The following is a 26721-nucleotide window of genomic DNA, read 5'->3' as shown; positions in this document are numbered from 1 at the left end:
CACAATGAAAATCCATGGAGCAAAGCATACATCCTTTGAGTTGTGTGTTTAGAACTTGAAGATATGCAAGATATAGGGCATATAGTCAAGCTTGAGCAAGGAATCTTTGCTGACTTCCCTCACTTCATTTAAAATGAAACAAGAAATTGGGTTTGAATTGATGGATTATTGAGGGATACAAATTAGTATCCAGACACTTGGTTATAAATAGATTTGGGGGTAGTGGAGGGGGGAGAGATGTGGAAATAAAGGATTTGAAGTGAGAAAGTGACTAAAATAGCTTCCTAAAATGATGCATTAGAATGTTAACGTGCCAGAGATTTTACTGATGGCTCTCTCCATTTAAGTGAGAATAGGAAACAAAAAACAGAACTTATTCTAAAGTGACCAGTTTCAGAGTAGCAGCCCTGTTAGTCTGTATTTGCAAAAAAAGAAAAGAAGTACTTGTGGCACCTTAGAGACTAACAAATTTATTTGAGCATAAGCTTTCATGAGCTACAGCTCACTTCATCGGATGCATTCAGTGGAAAATACTGAAGTAGGGAGATTTATATACACATACACAGAGAACATGAAACAATGGGTTTTATCATACACACTGTAAGGAGAGTGATCACTTAAGATGAGCCATCACCAGAAGCGGGGGAGGGGGGGGGAGGAGAAGAGGGGAAAACCTTTCATGGTAACAAGCAAGGTAGGCTATTTCCAGCAGTTAACAAGAACATCTGAGGAACAGGGGGGGGGGGGTGAGGGGGAGAAATAACATGGGGAAATAGTTTTACTTTGTGTAATGACTCATCCATTCCCAGTCTCTATTCAAGCCTAAGTTAATTGTATCCAGTTTGCAAATTAATTCCAACTCCACAGTCTCTCGTTGGAGTCTGTTCTGAAGGTTTTTTGTTGAAGGATAGCCACCCTCAGGTCTGTAATCGAGTGACCGGAGAGATTGAAATGTTCTCCGACTGGTTTTTGAATATTATAATTCTTGACATCTGATGTGTGTCCATTTATTCTTTTACGTAGATACTGTCCAGTTTGACCATGTACATGGCAGAGGGGCATTGCTGGGACATGGCATATATCACATTGGTAGATGCGCAGGTGAATGAACCTCTGATAGTGTGGCTGATGTGATTCTAAAGTGGCCTTTGTGATTCACATTAGGCTGCCAAACACCCTCTGGCATACCAGCATGCACACTGCCAGGTATTTACTTGAGTGGCTTTTTTGGGCCATTTCATCTTGCAAGATGAGCTACAATGGGTAGATGGCAAGGCTATCCATATTCTTTTTAAACCTTGCTTAGTAGCCTCAATGTTTTATATACCATCATCAGTAATGGCATTAGAAAGACCGAATATTCAGTCTTGCATGCTCAGAGGCCTTAAATGCCAGGTTTTATAAAAGCTCAGAAGTAAATTATATTTTACATTAAGGAATGGCTTTGTTACTGTTAACCAAGAAAACTAAATACCTCAGTCTTGTATTATGAAGGCTTCTGCAGGTGAAGCCCAGCTGGACTCCCAGGGCAAGGAAGTCTGCCTAAAGGGGGGGGGGGGGCTACAATGGTGCAAGGTACCTGTAAAACTTTCCTCCTGCTGATTGAGTCTGCACTAACTACCTGGGTTTTTTTCCCACCAAATGCATCCGATGAAGTGAGCTGTAGCTCACGAAAGCTTATGCTCAAATAAATTTGTTAGTCTCTAAGGTGCCACAAGTACTCCTTTTCTTTTTGCGAATACAGACTAACACGGCTGCTACTCTGACACCTGGGCCAAAGTAAGCCACACTAATTGATGAAGGAGCTTGGTCAAGGCATTCAGAAGACTAGCCAGTTCAATGTGCGATCTGTACAATCAGCATGTTCCGTGGGGAACCCTGACAACCATCCTGGCACAGTTCCCCTGAAAGCAAGTTTCAGCAGCTCCCACTGCAACATGGACATGTAATTTGCCAATCAGTGCACCAACACGAGCCCATACACTTGCACAGGATGCATTTGGCTGTGACTGGTCACAGCCAACCATGTTCTGCGGCTGTAGGATTAACATTGTATAAGAATAAGCAAGGAAGCACTGCCTGGGGATAGGGACAAATATGGAATTCCCTTTTATTAGATTGACCTCGATATCTACATGTACATCTTGAGGATATCAAAAATATCCCCACTTGTAGCCCATCTCAGAACCTTAAATACAAACGTATTTGGGAACAAGTCCGTTCTCAATTTGCTTTTTAAGATGGGAATTTTTGATTAGATACTCTTGGCATAGAAACAGAATGTGCTGTACTTACAGCATCAAAAGAAGTGCAGCTGCTACACCGCTGTAAGAGACACTAAACCTTCAACTCATATTTTGGGAGTAACCGCTATTTATGCATTAAAAAAGGTACTATCCGGAGATCTAAAAAGGTTAGGGAGAACAAATAAATTTGTTAGTCTCTATGGTGTCACAAGGACTCCTTGTTGTTTCAGGGGAACAGTTGCCCATAATGGAATTTCCAGCTACAAAGATTGTTTAATCTAAGACACAAAAAGCAGGGCATTCATCATTACATCAGCAATGCAAGTTTCCTCTAACGACAAACTAACAGGCAGCATTCTTGCGTTATCAAAGACTGTTAATGTTGTACAAGGCATGGACTATCTTGCCTAAACTATTGTAACCTCTTTCCTGGCCTCTTCCCCCTCCTTCCACTGGGTTTCCTTAATGCAATCATCTCCTCTACTTTCAAAGCTCTCCATCTCTGCTCTTAGTAAAGGTGTACCCTTCCTCCTCTACCCAGTCTCTTCTCCGAGGAGTCTCTTCCCTTCCCCCATTTTTCACTTCTCTTTTCACATGCTGGCTGTCTGGAACAGTCATCTCACATTTATGTCTATTTTTCCTATGCTGACTCATCTCTGAGACAGTTGAAGGGGAAGTGGATAAATAAATGGAGAGAAGCAAAGGGGCTTTGTGGTTTAGTGCAGTATATCAAAGGATCAAGTAGGCCAATAGCCTTCAGAATTCAGACTCAATGAGTTAAATCCTAATATGAAAAGCTGTGGATTAAGGGAGATTCTATGAATTCCCTTTGGGAATTCACTACTGCTAAGCTGTGGAAAGCACTCAAGTACTAGTGATGGGCTGCAAAGTATTCACTTAACAGAACTTTTACAAGACTATCCTTATTTTTCAGGAATGCTCACCTTGGCAGACGTTTCAAACCACCCAATAAAGCCACCTTCTCTGCAGAACTGGTCCATCTGAGAGGGATTCTGGCTGCCGTCTTTTTTCTGGTCACACTTGTTTGCAAGGAGAACTGCAGGGATGGGGCTGCCATTTGGAAGTAGCACTTTACTGTCCAAGTCGTGTTTCCACTTGGAAACAGCTTCAAAAGTGGAGCCTCTTGTGACATCGAAGACCACAAGAGCACCAACTGCCTCCTTATAGTAAACTCTTGTCATGTTACCAAAACGTTCCTGGCCTGAAAGACAAACAGAGCAACAACTTTACATTTGTTTTTAAATCAGCAAAAGCTATTGATATAAACTGAAGTTATCCCAGGTAGATAAAACAAATTTTTAAAACCAAGTTTGTCAGATTGATACATCTGACTCTAGGATTAAGTACAAAATTATATTAGTTATTTATTTATTTAGTTATTAGTTAGTTATTTAGGTAAACTGGAAAAACAAGTCCATTTGTGTTAAATCAGCATACACAGACCATTGCATAGATATGCAATGCATACCAGAGTATGGTACAACCGTTATACGTTGATGACTGCTTAATATCAACCATTTGTCAATAGTCAGTAGTAGCGGTTTTTCTTAACTCCTCTTTGGAGAACTGATAGCGTTTCCTAGGACAAAAGCAATGCCCTCTGAAGTTCACTGGCTTGCCAGACCTACACCAAGATGTTTCAAATAATTTCCTACGACTTAAAAAGTGTTACACCCGATAGTTGAACAACAGATTTCAGAGAGCCCACAATGAACCTACAGAGTGCTTCAATTTAGCAGCTAGTTCAATAGTGCATACCATGACAGATGTTATGGACACACACAGTACCTGAGAATACTGTATCATTTTTATGAATGCTATGTATATCTGTCTTGCATAATGACAGGTTTCAGAGTAGCAGCCGTGTTAGTCTGTATTCGCAAAAAGAAAAGGAGTACCCGTGGCACCTTAGAGACTAACAAATTTATTAGAGCATAAGCTTTCGTGCATCCGATGAAGTGAGCTGTAGCTCACGAAAGCTTATGCTCTAATAAATTTGTTAGTCTCTAAGGTGCCACGGGTACTCCTTTTCTTTTATTGTAAGGAGAGTGATCACTTAAGATAAGCCATCACCAGCAGCGGGGGGGGGGGGGGGGGGGGGGAGGAAAACCTTTCATGGTGACAAGCAAGGTAGGCTAATTCCAGCAGTTAACAAGAATATCAGAGGAACAGTGGGGGGTGAGGTGGGAGGGAGAAATACCATGGGGAAATGGTATTTCTCCCTCCCACCTCACCCCCCACTGTTCCTCTGATATTCTTGTTAACTGCTGGAATTAGCCTACCTTGCTTGTCACCATGAAAGGTTTTCCTCCTCCCCCCCCCCGCTGCTGGTGATGGCTTATCTTAAGTGATCACTCTCCTTACAGTGTGTATGATAAACCCATTGTTTCATGTTCTCTGTGCGTGTGTGTGTGTATATAAATCTCTCCTCTGTTTTTTCCACCAAATGCATCCGATGAAGTGAGCTGTAGCTCACGAAAGCTTATGCTCTAATAAATTTGTTAGTCTCTAAGGTGCCACAAGTACTCCTTTTCTTTCTATGTATATCTGTAAGAACTAGAAGTTCTATTCTAGCTCCACAGAGGAGTTCCAGGAATTTCCAGCAGGAATTGAAGTCACTGAAATAATTAATACAAATCCTTACACTGGTAACCAGTCTGGTGATGCCTCAGTCCTGGAGGAACTTACATGTGTGGTTATCTTTAAACCAGGTCAAGGAACTGTGGAGGCCTGACAGTGGAGAGGGACACTTCCTCAGTTCTAGACTTGACAGGATGCTATGACCAAGAGTGACAGAACCTGCAGAAAGGGTCAGAAGTACTGCAAAACCTGCCAAGGTCTCCATTTCAAAGTTTACTTGTCAAGCAGTTTATTATGATGTTCTCTCATGCTTTTGTTCTGAATAGATACTTTGTTTTATGAAGGTTGGCTGTCACTGCCCTGGGGAGAATCACAGAATATCAGGGTTGGAAGGGACCTCAGGAGATCTAGTCCAACCCCCTCCTCAAAGCAGGACCAATCCCCAACTAAATCATCCCACCCACAGCTTTGTCAAGCCTAACCTTAAAAATTTTGAAGGAAGGAGATTCCACCACCTCTCTAGGTAACGCATTCCAATGTTTCACCACTCTCCTAGTGAAAAAGTTTTTCCTGATATCCAACCTAAACCTCCCCTACTGCAACTTGAGACCATTACTCTTCATTCTGTCATCTGCCACCACTGAGAACAGTCTAGATCCATCCTCTTCGGAACCCTCTTTCAGGCAGCTGAAAGCAGCTATCAAATCCCCCCTCATTCTTCTCTTCTGCAGACTAAACAATCCCAGTTCCCTCAGCCTCTCCTCATAAGTCATGTGTTCCAGTCCGCTAATCATTTTTGTTGCCCTCCACTGGAGGTTTTCCAAAATTTCCACATCCTTCTTGTAGTGTGGGGCCCAAAACTGGACACAGTACTCCAGATGAGGCCTCACCAATGTCAAATAGAGGGGAATGATCACGTCCCTCGATCTGCTGGCAATGCCCTTACTTATACATCCCAAAATGCCATTGGCCTTCTTGGCAACAAGGGCACACTGACTCTTATCCAGCTTCTTGTCCACTGTAACCCCTAGGTCTTTTTCTGCAGAACTGCTGCTGAGCCATTCGGTCCCTAGTCTGTAGTTGTGCATGGGATTCTTCCGTCAAAGTGCAGGACTCTGCACTTGTCCTTGTTGAACCTCAGATTTCTTTTGGCCCAATCCTTTAAATTTGTCTAGGTCCCTCTGTATCCTATCTACCTCTCCTCCCAGTTTAGTGTCATCTGCAAACTTGCTGAGGGTGCAATCCACACCATCCTCCAGATAATTTATGAAGATATTGAATAAAACCAGCCCGAGGACTGATCCTTGGGGCACTCCACTCGATACCAGCTGCCATCTAGACATGGAGACATTCATCACTACCAGTTGAGCCTGACAATCTAGCCAGCTTTCTATCTACCTTATAGTCCACTCATCCAATTCATACTACTTTAACTTGCTGGCAAGAATACTGTGGGAGACAGTGTCAAAAGCTTTGCTAAAGTCAAGGAACACCATGTCCACTGCTTTCCCCTCATCCACAGAGGGAGTTATCTCGTCATAGAAGGCAATTAGATTAGTCAGGCATGACTTGCCCTTGGTGAATCCATGCTGACTGTTCCTGACCACTTTCCTCTCCTCTTAGTGCTTCAGAATTGATTCCTTGAAGACCTGCTCCATGATTTTTTCCAGGGACTGAGATGAGGCTGACTGGCCTGTAGTTCCCAGGATACTCCTCCTTCCCTTTTCTAAAGATGGGCACTACATTAGCCTTTTTTCAGTTGTCCAGGACTTCCCCCGATCGCCATGAGTTTTCAAAGATAATGGCCAATGGCTCTGCAAATCACATCTGCCAACTCCTTTAGCACTCTTGGATGCAGCGCATCCAGCCCCATGGATTTGTGCTTGTCCAGCTTTTCTAAATAGTCCCGAACCACTTCTTTCTCCACAGAGGGCTGGTCACCTCTCCCCATGCTGTGCTGCCCAGTGCAGTAGTCTGGGAGCTGACATTGTTTGTGAAGGCAGAGGCAAAAAAAAGCATTGAGTACATTAGCTTTTTCCACATCCTGTCACTAGGTTGCCTCCCTCATTCAGTAAGGGGCCCACACTTTCCTTGACTTTCTTCTTGTTGCTAACATACCTGAAGAAACCCTTCTTGTTACTCTTAACATCTCTTGCTAGCTGCAACTCCAAGTGTGATTTGGCCTTCCTGATTTCACTCCTGCATGCCTGAGCAATATTTTTATACTCCTCCTTGGTCATTTGTCCAATCTTCCACTTCTTGTAAGCTTCTTTTTTGTGTTTAAGATCAGCAAGGATTTCACTGTTAAGCCAAGCTGGTCGCCTGCCATATTTACTATTCTTTCTACACATTGGGATGGTTTGTCCCTGTAACCTCAATAAGGAGGCTGCAAGTGCTGAACTGAAGTCAGACTTACTCAGGTTTCAGAGTAGCAGCCGTGTTAGTCTGTATTCGCAAATAGAAAAGGAGTATTTGTGGCACCTTAGAGACTAACAAATTTATTAGAGCATAAGCTTTCGTGAGCTACAGCTCACTTCATCAGACGCTAGGTGATCAGTTAATTGCAGCCCAAACCCCAATCTAGAAAGCTGTGGGATCCTGCTTTGAGAAAGATCTCAGACCATCGCCTAATACAGGTGCCCTCAGGGAGGCCATGAAAAGGTCAGAGGTACAATTATGTTGAGAATTGACACATACTATATAGAAACAGTAGAAGTCTCCAGTTCTTCTGAGGGAATCAGACTTGGAGGATGAAGTGTATGTAACAAACATTACCCATCCCTTTCCCAGAATGAGACAAAGTACTGAAGAGGCATTTATTACCACCAAGAAGTGGCTAAACACACAGCATTACAGTGAACCCATTTTTAATTTATGGGCCACTTTAAGTTTAAGCCTTTTCAAACTCATCTCTGGAATGTCTTCTAACAAAACTACTTCAGAGCATTGCACAAGGAACCACACCAAGTTATAAAAAAAATGTAAGCCTCTTTTCGAGGGTTAGAGACAGGAGAACAGAATCCATTCAGACTTAAAATCTGGAAAGCCAGATTGTGGGTTTCTATATAGTGGAAAGCCATTTATGCTAGCTGTTGTCACTACTGCATCCCTAAAATACCAAAGACTGCTCATCTTAAAATCACTAAAGTTAGCTAGCTATTAAGCAGAAATATATTAATACACTTGTATGCATTGAGACTGAAGCCAAGTTCATATTTTTTAATTTCACTGCTGTGTGGAATGGCGTCCCTAGTCTCCGTTTGGCAGAGGGTGGAGGTGGATGGCAGGAGAGAGATCACTGATCATTACCTGTTAGGTTCACTTGCTCTAGGACACCTGGCATTGGCCACCGTCAGTAGACAGGATACTGGGCTGAATGGACATTTGGTCTGAGCCAGTATGGTCATTCTTATGAAAGCATAAAGCCTAGAAGCATGCTCATAATAGTCTCTCCATGTTTCAGTATATGGTATATTACAAAATGCTAGAATATCCATGAGAAAGTTGGGCATGCTACTTGAATATCAAAGTGAGATTAGGAAATTCAACTAGGAGAGAGGCACCTTTTGCTCATATTTCATAAGAAAAAGGAGTACTTGTGGCACCTGAGACTAAAATTTATTTGAGCATAAGCTTTCGTGAGTAACCGCTCACTCCATCGGATGCATGCAGTGGAAAATACAGTGGGAAGATTTTATATAAACAGAGAATATGAAACAATGGGGGTAACATTGTTTCATGTTCTGTGTATATAAAATCTCTCCACTATTTTCCACTGCATGCATCCGATGGAGTGAGTGGTCACTCACGAAAGCTTATGCTCAAATAAATTTGTTAGTCTCTAAGGTGCCACAAGTACTCCTTTTCTTTTTGCGGATACAGACCAACACGGCTGCTACTCTGAAACCTGAAATATTTCGTAGTGTAGGTTTTTTATACCATGCTTATCATGGTAATCCTTTTGAACATACAGGATTTGCTTAATGCAAGCTCTTCTAATATAAGAGGTAGTTAAATAGCAACTATGCTATTGTCATCTCTGGAACATATTTGTAAGTGCTCAACAAGCAAGTCTCTCTGCCCTACTAATTTTTTTGGGTAAAGGAGACTGTTTAGCTGACTACAATATGCACTTCCCAGCAGAGGTAAACAAATATTAGCAGTACTCCACAACTCGCTACATAGGAAAGTAACTAAAATAGTTTAGCTCAGCATCAAGTCCTTCTAGACCAGTACCCTTATTTTAGTAATATCTGTTCTTAAATGTAATCTGAGATATGTTAGGAATGAACCTTTCTAGGATAAAAAAAGGTGCCAGCCAAGCAGCTGCTAGAATCTGGAGTCAGCAATAACTGATGGAGTATCCCACAAGAACCATTTAATTGGAGTGCAAAGTGTTTTAACAGGAATAAAATTAGCTGTACAAGCCTAATAAGATACTTAGCATACCAAGTAAATCCATTTAGTCATGTCTGAATATCAGTGACAGCAGAGTTTTCTGAAGCCTTCATAATCTCAAACTTTGAAAGTGGAGTAGCTGACCTTCCAGGGACTTACGGTACATAATCCATCCATTTCCCTGGCTGGTCATTCCCTACTATGACCACCCTTCACCATTCCTTCCACAATAGCTCTCAATGTTACTTTCATCTCTATGTCTAATGTGAGCAATGTACATAAGTTTGCATCTGATTTCTGATACCAGGGTCTGCTTCTCTTCAATAATATTTCTAACATAGGCATTAGTCTTCTCCCATTCCCTCCCTTCCAGGAAATATGCAAGAGCCTTTGCCAGCATTTAAAAAGCTGCAATTTTCTCGTCAGCATTAACTTTTCCATGATTCACATCCATATGCCAAAAGTTAAGCGTCTCACCAGTTGTCCCTTCATACATTTCAAGATGCCATTTCCCTCCCCCAAATACTTTAAATGAGGCCGTAGCTGAGTGAGCGATCCCAGTCTTTTCAATTTCTCTGCAATGGTTCCAGGGTTGGAGATAAGTGATCCCAGACAAAGCTGTAGAGGCAGTAAATTGTCTGTTAATCACATCATCTTGCATCCTGTTTATTAGCAGTTTTCATTGCATTCAGGAAGATTCCATATTCCTCACCGGTTTTTACACACTGACATTATTGCATTGCAACACTGGGTTGCAGCAGAAAGTGTTGCGTGTCATTAGCAGATCTGAGGTCAGTTAAGATGTGTCCACCAGTAGAAATCACAGCTCCTTCCACTTGGAAGGTTTGACAAAGTTCTCATAACACATTCTGTGCATATAGTAGCGGGGGTAGGGGACAAAATATATCCTTGTCTCACACCCTGACAGTGGGTGATTTTTCCACTGGGTATCTATTGCTGTTTGCTGGAAACCCCATAACCACTAGTATGTTCTAAAGACAGTCATGTTGGACAGTATGAAACACTTTGATTAGTCAACGAAGCACATGATCAATGGGTGATAATACACTCTGCAAATCATTTGATGGATATTAGGTCATGTGCCTTGGCCCACTCTGAAGCCAGCCTGTTGTTGTAGTGGATCTCCCCCCTTCCCCCCATGCAATTCTAGATTATATAGAGCAGAAGTTGGCTCATGTGCTACATCAGGGAGATGGTACAATAGTTACTGAACGGATGCATCTCTTTCTTTGGTAAGGACAGAAAGATTCTCTTTAGCCAGTCCCCTAGCGAGTCTTGCATCACTGCAATATTTTCTAACTTAAGTACTGCATTTGCCAATCACCAAACAATTCTGAAGGCACATTTAGCCCTGGTGCTTTCCCAGGCTTCATTTTCAAACAGCACGAACCACTTCCTCTCACAGGATTGATTGTTCCAGCTCTGTACTTTGTCATCCTGTGTGATAACTGGCTGTGGTGAGACATACAGATTGTTACAGTAACTTCTCCACTTGTGTTTACTATCACCCTCAGTGAGAACTCTGATGTCACACTGTTATTCTGTTTGATAGAGGGGAAATCTTTTGGTAAGAAGTCTGACCACTAGACACATATTTTGTATTATTACTTTTTATAATTCTGAAGTTCCATACATTTTGCCCTTATAATTCACTTTGCTTGTCTAAATGTAGCTTTGAATCAGTCTGCTCAGTTCCTTGTATTCCCCTCCCATGTTCTTCCAGTTCCAAGCCACTCTTTCACTCTTCTACCAGCTCAAACATCCTCTCAGTTAACCAGGGTGTGCTCAAACACTGACTTCTTGGAATATGTGTTTTGGCGGTGCCAAGCATAATAGTTTTTGTTCTATTCCAAAATTCACTGGGGTTGTTTTCACCCGTGCTGATCCCTCAAACCCATTCTGGACAGAAGTTATATCATTCTCATTGATTCTGGATAAGTCCAAACTCAGTGGACTTCTCAAATATTAAGTTTTAATTATGTTTGAAGCTAACCGCTGATTGTCTGACCCACTTCAGATTACATGCCCTCAGGGAAATCTTTGTTCATTGTACATTCGATCTCCAGAATTGCTGTAATATTAGAGAGTCAATTTAGTTGTGTCATACTATCAGGTGACCTCCATCTGTGCAACATCTAGGATGTTGGTGAAAGTGGTGTTTTAATGAATAGGTGATTAGAGCAGCAGATTTCAGCTCAACATCTTCCTCTCATTTTGTGAGCAAATATTAGCAGCACAAAAATACAGTACAATCATATTCCCTTATTTGGGAGCAGTGCAAAAATTATAGGGGAAGGGATAGCTCAGTGGTTTGAGCATTGGCATGCTAAACCCAGGGTTGTGAGTTCAATCCTTGAGGGGGCCATTTAGGGATCTGGGGCAAATATTGGGGATTGGTCCAGCTTTGAGCAAGGGGTTGGACTAGATGATCTCTTGAGGTCCCTTCCAACCCTGATATTTATAGAATCATAGAATAAGATAGAGGGGAAGATAGTTTGACCCTTTTGGTATATTAAGAATAACTGATATTAACTTGCTCCTCTTCAGATGTTACATCAGAAATAGAAGCAGGATCTTTGAGCAAGATGGAAGGAAGTGGGAGTCTCAAAATACATGATCACTACATAATCCCAACCTCAAATAGCTGCAGGCAAGACAGTCAAGCAAGATGTAGGGCATTTCCAAGAAGAGGACTGAGTGGGGAGGTTACTGGTAAACCAGGGAAGTGTTTAGCCTTCCTATACTGAATACAGGACAAGTATAGCAACATTAATTTGCAATCAGTGATGAAAACAAAGTAAGCAATGAGAATTTATAAAGGAGGTATTGCTAGAATTTAACCAGTATCTCCTAAAAATGATTACTAAGCTAGTGACCCCTAAAACTGAATAAGCTACGTAATAAATCTCACCTTCAAAAGATTTATTTTCTAGCACACTTAAAGGTGCCATGTGCTTCACTAAAAAAGGGTACATGTTGAACATCTTGCAATGCAGATGTGAACTTTAGACCAGACAGTTTCATTAAAACACCAGGAAAAGGAGTGAGGAGCAGATGAAGACGACGAAGAAGAACATGGGTTATAGATCTGGTTATGCAGATTGTCCACTTCAGATTGCATAGATGGTGGTACTATTTTAAAGGTGAAACATTAACATTTGAGATACTGCACAAGCAAAATTTAAATAACAGTTTAAAGCCCTAATTTGAGATCAGCTGTTCTAAATAGCGATGCTTTTCTGAATGAAGTACAGGAAGAGCTATGAACTATTTTCATGAATCAGAAAGTGGCAGAAATCATAGCAAGAGTTAGTCTGTGTGGAGCAGGGAGCTTGACATATGCCAAGTATGGAAGATTATTCTGCCTTTATGATTTTCTTATGTGCATTTCCAGCCAAGTTACAGGTGATTGCATCACTAGGGAATTGTCTACACTGGCACTTTATAGTGCTGCAACTTTCTCGCTCAGGGGGGTGAAAAAGCACCTCCTTGCCCCCCAAGTGCTGCAAGTTTCAGCACTATAAAGCGCCAGTATAGACAGTGCACCAGCACTGGGCTCCCAGTGCTGGTAGCTACGCCCCTCATGGAGGTGGGTTTTTGTTTTGTTTTGTTTTGTTTTTTTAAAAAGTGCTGGGAGCGCTCTGCTGCAACTACACAAGCCACGTTAAAGTGCTGCCGTGGCAGTGCTTTAATGTTGCCAGTGTAGACTAGCCCTAGCAAATATTACTTTTGACAAAGTGTCAAAACCACACTGAGTGATGGAGAACTAGTCAGTTCTGAAGCCTAGATGAACACTCCCTAAACCTCTTTATCATCTAGAGTAATACGACAGTGTTGGTTTTAAAATGGTCCAGATGTAAACTTGTGACTCCTTAAAATACATGCATTTGAGGTAAACGTGCACTTCAGTAAAAAAAGTACTGTTAGTTACCCTACCATAAGTATCGTTCAAGTCATGTTATCCTGAGATTCCACATCAAGAGCGATACCTGTGTGAACAATCACCTGAAGTTCAACTCCTATGCACGTTGTGTAAATGGGAACATTAACCATTTTAAGGTCACTTATTGAAAGTTCTTAAATCAATTTATCAGCAACATTAAAGAAGTGTAACACATTTGAAAGAAATATTTGCCTTCAAAAATTAAACCTGAGTTTGTACGAGACAATGCTACTCATATTGAAGCCAATGATTCTTGCACTTAAGTACTGCATGACTGATATCCCAGTGATTGCTGTACTACTTTTGAAACAGCATTACATTTCTACTATGCAGTAAGACAGATTTAGTAAATCTAGCGTTATCAGCCTCAATTCTTCCACCCTAAAGAATCTGGCTACTTAGAACAGTTTCAAAAAAGAGAATGTTTTCCACAAGAAACAAACATCTTTGAATTGAAATAGTAAGAGGAACAGATCAGGTTGATGCTATACTATACTCCTAAACTGCACACAAAATGAAGAGGAAAGTTTATTCAGTTGCATTTTCTCTATTCTGAGATAGAGCAGTCCTCCTTAAAGATGATTGTATTGCCTTGGGTAATTTTAATCTATCTGCAGTATTCAAAGTATAGGTTAACTAACATCTCAATTTAGATGATGATTAAAGTTGGTATGCCTGGTAACAGTCAATGATATACTTATCTTAGTAAGAAGAGTATTAGTATATTGGCTGTTTAAGTTTTTTAGATCTTTGATATTTAAGAAGAGTTAAGATGAAGCTGAAATAAGTTTCATAGCTGTCTTCAATTTCCTTTAAGCAGCCTGGAATCTGAGTTTTGAGTGAACCAAATAAACATTAATCTAAGCTGATCTACTCTGTCATCCATCATTATAGGGAACCATATTATGGTAGAAGTACATTGGACAATATTGCTACCTCAGACTTCATTGGAAGCTGGAGTTCAGTGAAGCCAAAGGAAAGCTGCTGGTAACACTGTTCCCCATCTGTTGCTTGGACTAACACTCCCGCCACCTTTGAGCTGCTCCACTGGAGGTCCTCCTCCCCATCATCAAGTTCAGGCTTCTTGTCCTGACTTCAGAGTGCATCCTAGCAGGCAAGGCCAGGGATAATCTTTTTTTGAATCAGCCCCACACCTTGGTCCCCTACATGTCATCTTTGATATCCCATTGGTCTGCTTCTACAAACAGATCTCCATGATACCCCTCCCCCCAGGGACTCAAATATGAAACTGCAGAACTACTACTAATAGTATCACTGAAATCAACCTCTATTAGATGACTGGCAGGTAGATAGTTTAACATGCATTTTTTAAAAATGGGCTCCAGAGAAGACCCTGGCAGTTACAGGCTGGTGACCCTAACTTCAGTACCAGGCCAGCTGGTAATACCTATAGTAAAGAACAGAAATCAGACAGACCGATAAACATGATTTGCTGAGGAAGAGTCAAACAGCATTTTTGTACAGGGAAATCATGCCTTCCTAATTATTAGAATTCTCTGAGGGTGTCAACAAGCATGTGGATGAGGCTGAGATGCAATGGCTATATAGTGTACTTAGACTTTGAGAAAGCCTTTGACAGTCAAAGGCTTTTTTTGAAAAATAAGCAGTCACAGGATAAGACAAGTGGTACAAGTAGAATTCATTTCTTATCAGTACACTGCACCGGCTAAAGGGGGAGGGGCATGTGACCTCCTTATGTGACCCCACCCCCAGCCCATACCCCATGCTCTCCCCAGTTACAGAGGAGACTCTCTAGGACGGATGTGACTAATGCAATATGGTTGTAGGATGACTGAAGGTTGCCTATAGTCACTGTGTAAATTAAAATGTATTAGAAAGGATGTGGCCCAACCCTCCCCAGTCACCCTCCACACTGGAATCTCTTCAGAGCCCTGCCATATGTGATAAGTGTTTAGTAAGTTGTAGATGTTACTTCCAGTAGCACAGCAATTCTGCTGAGCCAGACCTCCCATAATTTTGCACTGTAGATTCTGGCAACAAGTGCTGAAAAGGAGGGGAAATGTCAAAGTCAGGAGACCTTTCAATGTGATCCAGCAGAGCTCTACATTGTCTTTAAAGGTTGAAAGCCTAAAGGAAAAGCTAAGTTTTATATTTTCTGGTTCACTTTTTCTTTGGAAGCTTGTAATGTAGGGACAAAGCTGACACAGGAATGGCTAAACCATCTCAATGTAACATACTGAACAAGCAATAAGACCTACAGTTTCATTGCACATTCAGCAGATGAATGACCTTTCATGTATATGGAAAGGCTGCATTATAACTCATACGAAAATAGCAGAATTGCTCATTGTAACAAGTTTTGCAGTGAAAAAGGTCTGAATCCCTTTTATTCAAAGTCGAGCAAGGCTTTGTGAAACATGACTAATAGTTTGTTTCCATATGAAGATTGAAATACAGTACTGCACTTTTCATCTTTAAGGAAGCTTTCATATCTTAATGTAATTATTTACAACAATGGCTCTCAACCTTTCCAATTACTGTACCCCTTTAAGGAGTTTGATTTGTCTTGTGTACCCTCAAGTTTCACCTCACTTAAGCTATTTGCTTACAAAAAAAGCAAGACAAATACACAAGTGTCTCAGTACATTACTGAAAAAAGGCTTACTTCTCATTCTTAATTATAAATCAATTGGAATATAAATATTGTACTTCAAGTTCAGTATATAGTTTATACCGCTTTATGTACACAAGTCATTGTATGACATTTGTTTGCACTGAGTTCATGTAGTGCTTTTCATGTAGCTTCTTGTAAAATAGGCAAAAATACCTAGATGAGTTGATGTACCCCTGGAAGACCTCTGCATACCCCCAGGGGTATGCAAACCCCTGTGAGAACCCCTGATTTACAGTACTATAATTTCTTATATGTATTAGCCCATTCAGTTCAGTTTTGGATGACCCAGCTACAACTGGCTGTGCCAGCATAAACTCAAGGGGTTTTGAGCATTCAGCCCTCCATTCTAGTTAGTTTTCCTTGTCTTCTATTACTCTGCTTGAACAATATTTTGCCAATTGCTATTGCCAGAATTTAAATTTTACGAGTCTGCCATTTTGCTCACATCAGTATCTGTTGCATCTGTTCACCAGGAGTCCTTTACCAGTACTAGCACTGTAAGCTACCATACAATATACTAAAGCTGAATTCTAAACAGTTCTGCACTTTTGAACTTGGTTGGCAAATCCGATAGTTGCAGCATCTTTAAGGCTGATTTGAGTCAAATTGTTGCTTCATCATCAGATATTAGGGCAAGTACAACACATTTCTGTAAGTTCATATTTCAGTTCTGCATTAAAATACCTTTGCCCAGGAAGATTTAGTCTCCTTAAATTGGTTTCTTTTTTTTACAAGTCCAAAGTGACTTGTTTCAGCAAGATTTGACATTGCCAGAGTATTTTAACCTGACAATGCTTGGTAAGTGCTACATTTCTTACTTATTACAGTGTCTGGAATACTGGATTGGGGCCTCACTGCTTGAGATGACCAACTTGAAACAAAAAATACATCAAGAATCTTATGATAATAGGTTAAGTAGAAGCAATGTTACTCCACTAGCTTACATTATTCTATACAATACCCAATTTTTATAAATTAATACAACCCTTCTATAGGCAATGCCTGGCTGTGTAAGCCTAAAATATTTACTTGCTAAGCTTTGTTTCACTAAAACACATTAAAACGTGAGCTATTTGAAATAAGACTTCAAAGTGATATACAAAAACTAGCCAATATCTGTAAAGCAAAGTTTTCCATATGGAATGGAAAAAAAATTGTTTAAAAACTAGTAGTTTGACTGTCAACTGTCACCTTAACTGCAATATACCAGGTACCAACATGGTTTTGCTAAGGGCAAGTTAGTAGGCGATGACTTTTTAGTAGCTGATAGATACCAGAATGATATTTAACTATTGGGTTAAAAAAAACATATGGCATCTGTAGATGGTCACTAGCTTTTAAGCAGCAAAAGCAACTAGAAAGAATCACTATGCAGTAATGTAGTTGCTCCAGAAATATTACACACACAGAACATTGGCAAACCAAGCTGCACTTCAACAACCTGTAGTCAGAGCAAGCTTAACTCCTAGATAAGCTGCTTTGCTGTTACAGTTCACTGCACTACATTCTATGGGAATCCAGAACAAGTTTGACTAACTTAATACATCTATCAGAGTGGTAGCCATGTTAGTATGTATCAGCAGAAAGAACAAGGAGTACTTGTGGCACCTTAGAGACTAAAATTTATTTGAGCATAAGCTTTTGTGGGCTTTGTTAGTCTCTAGGGTGCCACAAGTACTCCTCGTTCTTTTAGTGTATCTATGTACCTCTTGATAGAGACTGTTGGGTAGAGCTTTAATGCTGTATGTGCTGTGAAGCAAGAGACTAAGGACTATTCGTCTTGAATTTCATAAGTTTGTGAAATTCAAGACATCATCCCCCATTGAAAGTGCACAAAGTCCCTGCTGGTGGAAAAAGGCTAAAAACGTGTTTGTGTTATGAAAATGAGTAATGCAAACTTATTTATATTTAAATCATTAGAACCACCAAAGATCAGAATTTAATAATGAATTTTTCACCTAATGAATTCTTCACAGTTTGAGATTGTGGGTTAAAGTGTTAGCTAAAAGTTTATGCTAGCATGATAGGATTTAAATAGAAGCCAGTAGGGATTTGATTCATTTCACTTGTTAAAAGTATCTTTTAAAGAAATAATGTGATTTGAAATTAATTATGCATAAAACTCGCTTATATAAATACACATTAGAGGGAGAATCGGGGAAGTTCACCATCGCTACTCCCTGTTGTCGCAACCCATCTATGGCATCTTGGAAGGGATGCACTGCTAGAACCACAGCATTTTAGTTACAGAAGTACAACCCTCCTGTTGATGCACTGGTGTAAACAATCTCATACAATATAGCTTATCCCCTTCCTGAATGGGGAATATATGCTGTATGAGAACATTAAAATCATAACTGCATCAAAATTAGGGGTTATGCTAAATATAACTTCTAACAAAGAAGACAGCTCCAATTGAAGTTCTACTGATACCAAAAACCCTGTTTAGATCAGGCTTTAACTTAGATTATGACCAGTTGGATAGGGGCTGTACTTTACTGTGTTTGCATAGTGCCTACAACAAAGGAGCCCCAATCCTGACAGGTTTCAGAGTAGTAGCCGTGTTAGTCTTTATTCGCAAAAAGAAAAGTAGTATTTGTGGTACCTTCGAGACTAAAATTTATTTGAGTATAAGCTTTTGTGAGCTACAGCTCACTTCATTGGATGCATTCAGTGGAAAATACAGTGGGGAGATGATTTATATACACAGAGAACATGAAACAATGAGTGTTATACACACTGTAAGGAGAGTGATCACTTAAAATGAGCTATTACCAGCGGGGGAGGGAGGGGGGAGAAGAAGAAAACTTTATGTAGTGATAATTAAGGTGGGCCATTTCCAGCCGTTGACAAGAACGTCTGAGGCAGCTCTCCAACACCACTTTCTACAGGCTATTACCCTCTGATCCCACTGAGGGTTACCAAAAGAACTACAGCGTTTGCTCAAGAAACTCCCTGAAAAAGCACAAGAACAAATCTGCACAGACACACCCCTGGAACCTCAACTTGGGGTATTCTATCTGCGACCCAAGATCCATAAACATGGCAATCCTGGACGCTCCATCATCTCACGCACTGGCACCCTGAGAGCAGGATTGTCTGGCTACGTAGACTCCCTCCTCAGGCCCTATGCTACCAGCACTCCCAGCTTTCTTTGAGACACCACTGACTTCCTGAGGCAACTACGATCCATTGGTAAACTTTCTGAAAACACCGTCCTGGCCACTATGGATTTAGAAACCCTCTACACCAACATTCCACACAAAGGATGGACTACAGACCATCAAGAACAGAAGCCCTGATAACGTCATGGCTAACCTGGTGGCTGAACTTTGTGACTTTGTCCTTACCCATAACTATTTCACATTTGGAGACAATGTATACCTTCAAATCAGCGGCACTGCGATGGGTACCCGCATGGCCCCACAGTATGCCAACATTTTTATGGCTGACTTAGAACAACGCTTCCTCAGCTCTCGTCCCCTAATGCCCCTACTCTACTTGTGCTACATTGATGACATCTTCATCATCTGGACCTATAGAAAAGAAGCCCTTGAGGAATTCCACCATGATTTCAACAATTTCCATCCCATCATCAACCTCAGCCTGGACCAGTCCACACAAGAGATCCACTTCCTGGACACTACAGTGCTAATAAGCGATGGTCACGTAAGTACCACCCTATACCGGAAACCTATGACCACTATTCCTACCTACATGCCTCCAGCTTTCATCCAGATCACAACATATGATCCATTGTCTACAGCCAAGCTCTACGATACAAATGCATTTGCTCCAACCGCTCAGATACAGACAAACACCTACAAGATCTTTATCAAGCATTCTTACAACTACTATACCCACCTGCTGAAGTGAAGAAACAGATTGACAGAGCCAGAAGAGTACCCAGAAGTCACCTACTACAGGACAGGCCCAACAAGGAAAGTAACAGAACACCACTAGCCATCACCTTCAGCCCCCAACTAAAACCTCTCCAACCCATCATTAAGGATCTACAACCTATCCTGAAGGACAACCCATCACTCTCACAGATCTTGGGAGACAGGCCAGTCCTTGCTTACAGACAGCCCCCCAACCTGAAGCAAATACTCACCAGCAACCACACACCATACAACAGAACCACTAACCCAGGAACCTATCCTTGCAACAAAGCCCGTTGCCAACTCTGTCCACATATCTGTTCAGGGGACACCATCATAGGGCCTAATCACATCAGCCACACTATCAGAGGCTCGTTCACCTGCGCATCTACCAATGAGATATATGCCATCATGTGCCAGCAATGCCCCTCTGCCATGTACATTGGCCAAACTGGACAGTCTCTACATAAAAGAATGAATGGACACAAATCAGACATCAAGAATTATAACATTCAAAAACCAGTTGGAGAACACTTCAATCTCTCTGGTCACTCGATCACAGACCTAAGAGTGGCTATCCTTCAACAAAAAAGCTTCAAAAACAGACTCCAACGAGAGACTGCTGAATTGGAATTAATTTGCAAACTGGATACAATTAACTTAGGCTTGAATAGAGACTGGGAATGGATGAGTCATTACACAAAGTAAAATGATTTCCCCATGTTATTTCCTGCCACCGTTCCTCAGACGTTCTTGTCAACTGCTGGAAATGGCCCACCTTGATCATCACTAGAAAAGGTTCTCTCCCCCCAGCCCCCGCTGGTAATGGCTCATCTTAAGTGATCACTCTCCGTAAAGTGTGTATGATAACACCCATTGTTTCATGTTGTCTGTGTATATAAATCATCTCCCCACTGAATGCATCCGATGAAGTGAGCTGTAGCTCACAAAAGCTTATGCTCAAATAAATTTGTTTATTAGTCTCTAAGATGCCACAAGTACTCCTGTTCTTTTTGTGAATACAGACTAATACAGCTGCTACTCTGAAACCTGCCATCCCTACAAGGATGCTGAGCCCAGAAAGCATGCATCACATTTCAAACATCTGCACAATCTATTGTGAGCAGAGTTTAGAAATGTGCCACCCCCTTTTTCCAATCAAATCTGATGCTGGTTGAAGGCTAGTGATAAAAACATCTGTTCTGAGTTTTAGGAGAAGGTTTATTTACGAGTTCTGCTGTTAGACATCTGCATGTGACAGGAAATGCAGAGATTATAGGACACTTTTTGGGAACAGGAATTGTTTAGTTTGATTGTATCAGGCTTCATTTATTCTTTATGGAACATTGCTCAGCACAGCTGCAAGAATGATTTCTTCTCTTTAACTACAGCAGCAGGTGCTTCAGGAACACATTAAGCAGAGATTCTGAAGTGAAGCAGAGAAAGTATCTTGAGGGATAATAGTGTTTCCTTTACTCTAATGAAGTTCTTCCTTCCAAGCTGGTAGAAGTCAAAAGAGCTTTCTTCCACAATTATGCAGCAGCCCCACTCCTATTGTCTCAGGTCACTGGTTACATCTACAGGGCAAGTAGAATATGTGATTGTAGCATGGTTAGGCATATCTATACAGTAACTCCTTGCTTAATGTTTTAGTTTCTGAAAAATGCGATTAAGCAAAATGATGTTAAGTGAATCCAATTTCCCCATAAGAATTAATGTAAATGGGGGGGGGGTTGGTTCCAGGGAAATTTTCTTCACCAATCGAGAAAAGTTTTAAACAATTTAATACTGTACACAGCAATGATTATTGCGAAGCTTGGTGGAGGTGGTGAAGTCAGATGGTGGGATATTTCCCAGGGGATGCCTTACTGCTAAATGTTGAACTAGAACTCGGGTGAGCCCTCAGGGGTTAACACATTGTTGTTAATGTAGCCTCACACTCTACAAGGCAGCACGAAGGGAGGGAGGGGAGACAGAATGGCAGACAGAGGCACAGTGTGTGCGCGCACACGTGAGAGAAAGATGCGCATTGCCCCTTTAAGTACGCTGACCCACTAAGTAGATTGCCTTTTTAAGTAGACCAGGAAGTTGAGACAGCAGCTGCTGCCAGCAAGCTCCCTCCATCTGGAGCCCTGTCCTGTCTCTCCCCCTACCCATCCTGCTCTTTGTAGATGGGGTTGGCAGGGGGCAGGAAAGGGGGGAGAGGGGACACCTTGATATTAGCCCCCCCCTTTCCCTCCACCCTGTATAACAAGCAGGAGGCTCCGGGAAGCAGCTCCAAGGCTGAGGACAGGAGCAGCACATCAGTAGGGGGAGGGACAGCTGAACTGCTGGCAACTGATAGCCTGCTGGGCAGCTGCCGCACAGGGAACTTAGGGAAGTGGGGAGGTGATAGGGGGGCTACCAGTCCACCCTGGTTCCAAGTCCCCACCAGCTGGCTCCAACGGGCTGCTCTTTCTGCAAGCAGTGGACAAAGCAGGCAGCTGCCAAACATTATAAGGGAGCATTGCATAACTTTAAACGAACATGTTCTCCGATTGATCGGCAACGAAACATTAATTGGGACGACTTTAAGTGAGATGTTACTATACTAATTTTAATCTAGCTAGCACTGGTGACAATAGTAGCAGACGTGGTAACAAGCTAGCTGTGTCAGTAGAAGCCCGCCAGGGAAGAGACATATTAAGGTGGCTAGTCACTATTGCCATGTCTACACTAGCCAGATTAAAACTAGCCTGGGTATGCCTATCCCCCTACAATCACACCATTTGCAATGTAATCATACCCTTTGGTAACTGACAGCCAGCAACAAAGGAAGCCCTATTAAATTACATTCTGGGTGATCAGGCTAAGCACAAGCAGACCATGCTTGAGAAATTGAAAAGCTGTAAGATAATTCTTCCAGAGGATAAGTTTAACAGCTAGAGAAGCTGGTTTACAGGAAGAAAGGCAAAAGGATGCACTTAATGTTAAGCCAAGCACTGGGTGTAGGAGAGCTGGTTGCAAATAAGAGTAGGGGGCAGAAGAGGAAAAAAGCCTGTTACTTCTACCTGTGCACCCAAATCAGTGTTACTGGGATTAAGTTAAGAGTAGTGTTAGGCCCCAGGTTAAGCTTGCGTTAAAAATCCTATTCTCATGGGGAAACTATGGGAAATGATTCTGAATTAGTAACAATACAAGTTGCGAAACTAGATTTAGAAAATTACTTAAATCAAAACTTTCTGGAAAGTATTTATGCAACAGTAAAGAGATTAGAGACACATGATCAGATTGACAGAATCCCCTTTAGTTACTAGTATTCCATTATAGCCACTACAATACAGTACTATACACGACAGCCAAAATTACATGTTGGCTTTAAAACTCTATCCATATAAACTGATAAGTAAAGAGCCACCATTTGATTCTTGTTGCACTATGTGTTTTCATCTCCTATTCAATTGAAGTGATGTTTTATTTGAAAACTGACACTGATTTGCTGACAAGGTATTGTTCTTAAAACATGCAAATTATAACGCTGAAATCAGAAAATATGCACCAATTTTGAAGCCAGTGCCAAGATGTACCACTTTTTCTTGATGCACTAGTTTAGTGCCAACATAGTTTTAGACAATTTTACCTCCTTATCCCTTGCCCTGCACCAGGCCCATAGCTACCTTCCCTCTATAAACCTAATCTTCAATATTGTAATAATCTCCCCCAAATGTTTAACAGATTATGGTTGCTCACGCTGAGATTACTCAAATCCAAGTGCCCCCAACAATTCTTTAATATGTAGGAAGAGCCAGCTAAGTTCCTCCCCAGCTCCACATTACTTCTCACTTCTTACACCTCACCTAGACCAATCTACCCACTAACCTCAAATGTGGTCGCTTAAGATTGTACGAGTCACCTACCATCTGCAGACAGTTTTTCATAAACTAATTTTTTTTTTTTTAAACCAAGTTTTCATGTTGTGAAACTCAAGACCATACTGCATTACTCCCCCTCTAGCACAATCCAAGAACTGTCATTAACTTCAATTATTTTCTGCCACAAGCTACTCTTGCCTCCCAACACAATCACCCCTTCCATAAACCCATCAACATGCATGTGGGCACAATATGGTCAGTTAAGGCTCTGCATCTTCAGGAGAATGATGCAAGTTCGCATGTTGTAACACGCGAGTTTAAGCCAGTTTGAAACTTTTGTACTGAAGAGAAAAAAAAAAAAGTGTTCAAAACTAGGTTGTGGTAGGGGATTAGGATATCTTGTGAGGCAGAGCGGAGATCATCAAAGTGCTTCCTGTGGTTTTCTCAAAAGAGGTTCAGAACAGAGCTGCTTTCAGGCTGTTTCTCCCTTCCTGATGCCATGGAAAAGAAGAGGGATTGGTGAGAAAACGTGGTATAAACTCATTTCAAGAAATGCCCCACCACAGAGTGGAGTCCTCACTGTGTAGTTGTTTAGTGCACTATGGAGCCAAGGCAACAATGCTGTTTCAGTAATTAAGGGTGATAGGATTACAATCAGTAATAATCCACCACATGACCTCCACGTGACTAGAGGGTTGTGAAAGATAACCCTGGTAGATTAATTAAACTCAAGTGAACTTTTACACAGTCTTCACATAGAAATTGCATAAAACACAAGTGAGGAGCTATATTATTGGAGAGAGAAACCCAATTTCTTACATTTTCACTACCATTCCCATGGCTGACAAAAGTCTTTTGGAGAGAGCCAAATACCAAAGGATTTTTGATGCGCTTCTCTTGTAGTTTTGTACTAATGATGAGGCAGCCCTAGATGAGGAACTGACAGTGGGGTCCAGTTCTGTTCCAGTGTATATTGATACAAACAAACCTTGTGCATTCCCCTTTCAGTTAGTTTAAAAAAACTTCAAGGTAAACTAAATCCAGTTTCCACCCTATGCTCTCTCTAGTGGTAGAGCATTTCAAGTGGCTGTATGGTAAGACTGACTGTTCAAAATTATGGCATCTTGTTTTATTAGTCAGAGTTCTGTAGTGATAGTTTAGATGGCAACTTATTTGAAGGTTTATTTGTTCAGCTATATATTTAAATCCTGAATTGAGTTTGAGAGATAGGAAGCATATCATTAACAATATCAGATATTGATTGTTATATCTAAAGTTGAATTTCAGATCATTGAGGCCTATTTGTCCTTGAGAATCCAATTCTCTGAACTAGTCTCCTTGAGAACAGGTCTGTTCCATATTTACTCATGTTTTAATTGCCCTGCTTAGTTTAGTCTAGTTGTACTCCTGAAGACTAGGTGCTGTTAGATGGCTTTTATCCATAGGCTTACTAAGGTAACTCACTCATTGGTTTGTCATGAGTTATACATGAGTTAGTTTGCCAGATCCTGAGTTATATCTAAACAACGTGGGTATGTCTGGAATGATTTATGCTAGAGACTTTTTGAAAGGGTTTTTGAACAAAAAATTCGAGCTCATTTTAAAGCTTTAAAAATAAAGCTTAGCATCAATGAAGCTGTAAATAGTGTTTACAAGGTTGAAGCAAAGTGCCATGCTTCTATGGGTTTGAAATAATTTTTAGTCTTGAAACTTTCATGGAGCTAAGTTGAGCAGAAAGACAGACCAGTACATTGCTTCAGAACCTGGCACATCAAAAGACTGCCAGTCATAAAAAGCATAATACTAAATCAAATTTTGGAACAGGAAACTCATGTTTTCAAGTAGCTTGTGGTGCAAATTATCTGATTCAGAAATAGAACAAAAAACAAATTTTACCATATCATTTCTCTGAATATGATATATTCTAATGTGAGAGGGGCAGACAAGTAAATAGCTTTTTCTAGAGAGCAAAGGGTGGAAATTAAATTTAGTTTACCTTGAATTATTTAAAAAAAAAAATCACCTAATTGAAGGGCTAATACACAGCTTTAGAAAAAGCTATGTACTTGTCTGGCCTCTATCACATTAGAATACATCATGTTTAGACAGATATGGTAAACTTGTTTTTTTGTTCCATTTGTTAATCGATGGCATCAGATATGTTTGGAAGTAGCTTGTGGTCTAAATTGAGTTTGCTAATCAAATTTTGAAATAGGATTATACTGTTCATGACTGGCAGCCTTTTTTGATGTGCCAAGTTCTGAAGCATTTTTTTTTTAAAAAGTTAGCTTCCTATTTGCAAACTACCCAAGAGACCAATAGATTCAAGTAGTCTAACAGACTTTGCATTGTTCACTTGAGCCCTCCAATGAATAGACTGTTAAAAGATGTGCAACTCTGTTACTCTGCTTCAGGCCAAGTAGAAACAGTAATTAAAACTTGAGCAACATCTTTTGGCCAGACGGACAGGCATGCATCACATGGATAGTATTCACAAGTTATTAACTTATCTAGTTCTACTCCAAGCTCTTTTAAGGCTTTTGGGATACACATTTACCATTCAGATGCATCACTTCTGGCTTTCTCCATTAATCACAACACAACAGATATAGCCAGAAAACAGTACAGAAGAGTCTTGTGGCAATTCAGTTAATAATGATAGTTGCCTTGTGCCACTTACACGTAGGTGAAATTGCCTGAGTCCGTGATGCAGTTTTGCCTGATTCTTGCTGACTGATTTAATGGCCCATTGCAGAGTGTTAGTCTCCTGAGCCCCGAGGCTTTGTCTTCACTGCCAAAAAAAGATGCACTCTCAACTTGAGTAATTAACTGACAGTAAAATCCTATCGGTTGCATCCGATGAAGTGAGCTGTAGCTCACGAAAGCTTATGCTCCAATAAATTTGTTAGTCTCTAAGGTGCCACAAGTACTCCTTTTCTTTTTAGTAAAATCCTAGTCAAGACAAGGCAGTGAATAGTTAATTTGACCAGTTAACTTGTACGGACTCCCCATAGGCTTTAATTTGACCTGCTAACTCACATGAAAACAAACTGCCTTAGCCTACCTTGAGTTATCTAACTCGAGATAAAATCCTAGTGAACACCACAAGTTGAGGATTATCCAG

The 26721-nt window shown here is 40.9% G+C and overlaps 1 protein-coding gene across 1 annotated transcript in view; it reads right to left on the bottom strand.

The window, feature by feature from the left end:
* The window catches only part of RAB32 (RAB32, member RAS oncogene family), a 63880-nt gene that overhangs the window by 2626 nt on the left and 34533 nt on the right, over positions 1–26721 (bottom strand). The window contains exon 2 of the mRNA XM_038395346.2: positions 3191–3468. Coding sequence (XP_038251274.1) covers positions 3191–3468 — 278 coding nt within the window. The remainder of the gene's footprint in view (positions 1–3190; positions 3469–26721) is intronic.

The sequence above is a fragment of the Dermochelys coriacea genome, chromosome 3 (genome assembly GCF_009764565.3).
Source record: "Dermochelys coriacea isolate rDerCor1 chromosome 3, rDerCor1.pri.v4, whole genome shotgun sequence".
Classification (NCBI taxonomy): Eukaryota; Metazoa; Chordata; order Testudines; family Dermochelyidae; genus Dermochelys; species Dermochelys coriacea.
Note: the sequence above shows the minus strand (reverse complement) of the source record. Positions and strands in the feature narration are given on the sequence as shown.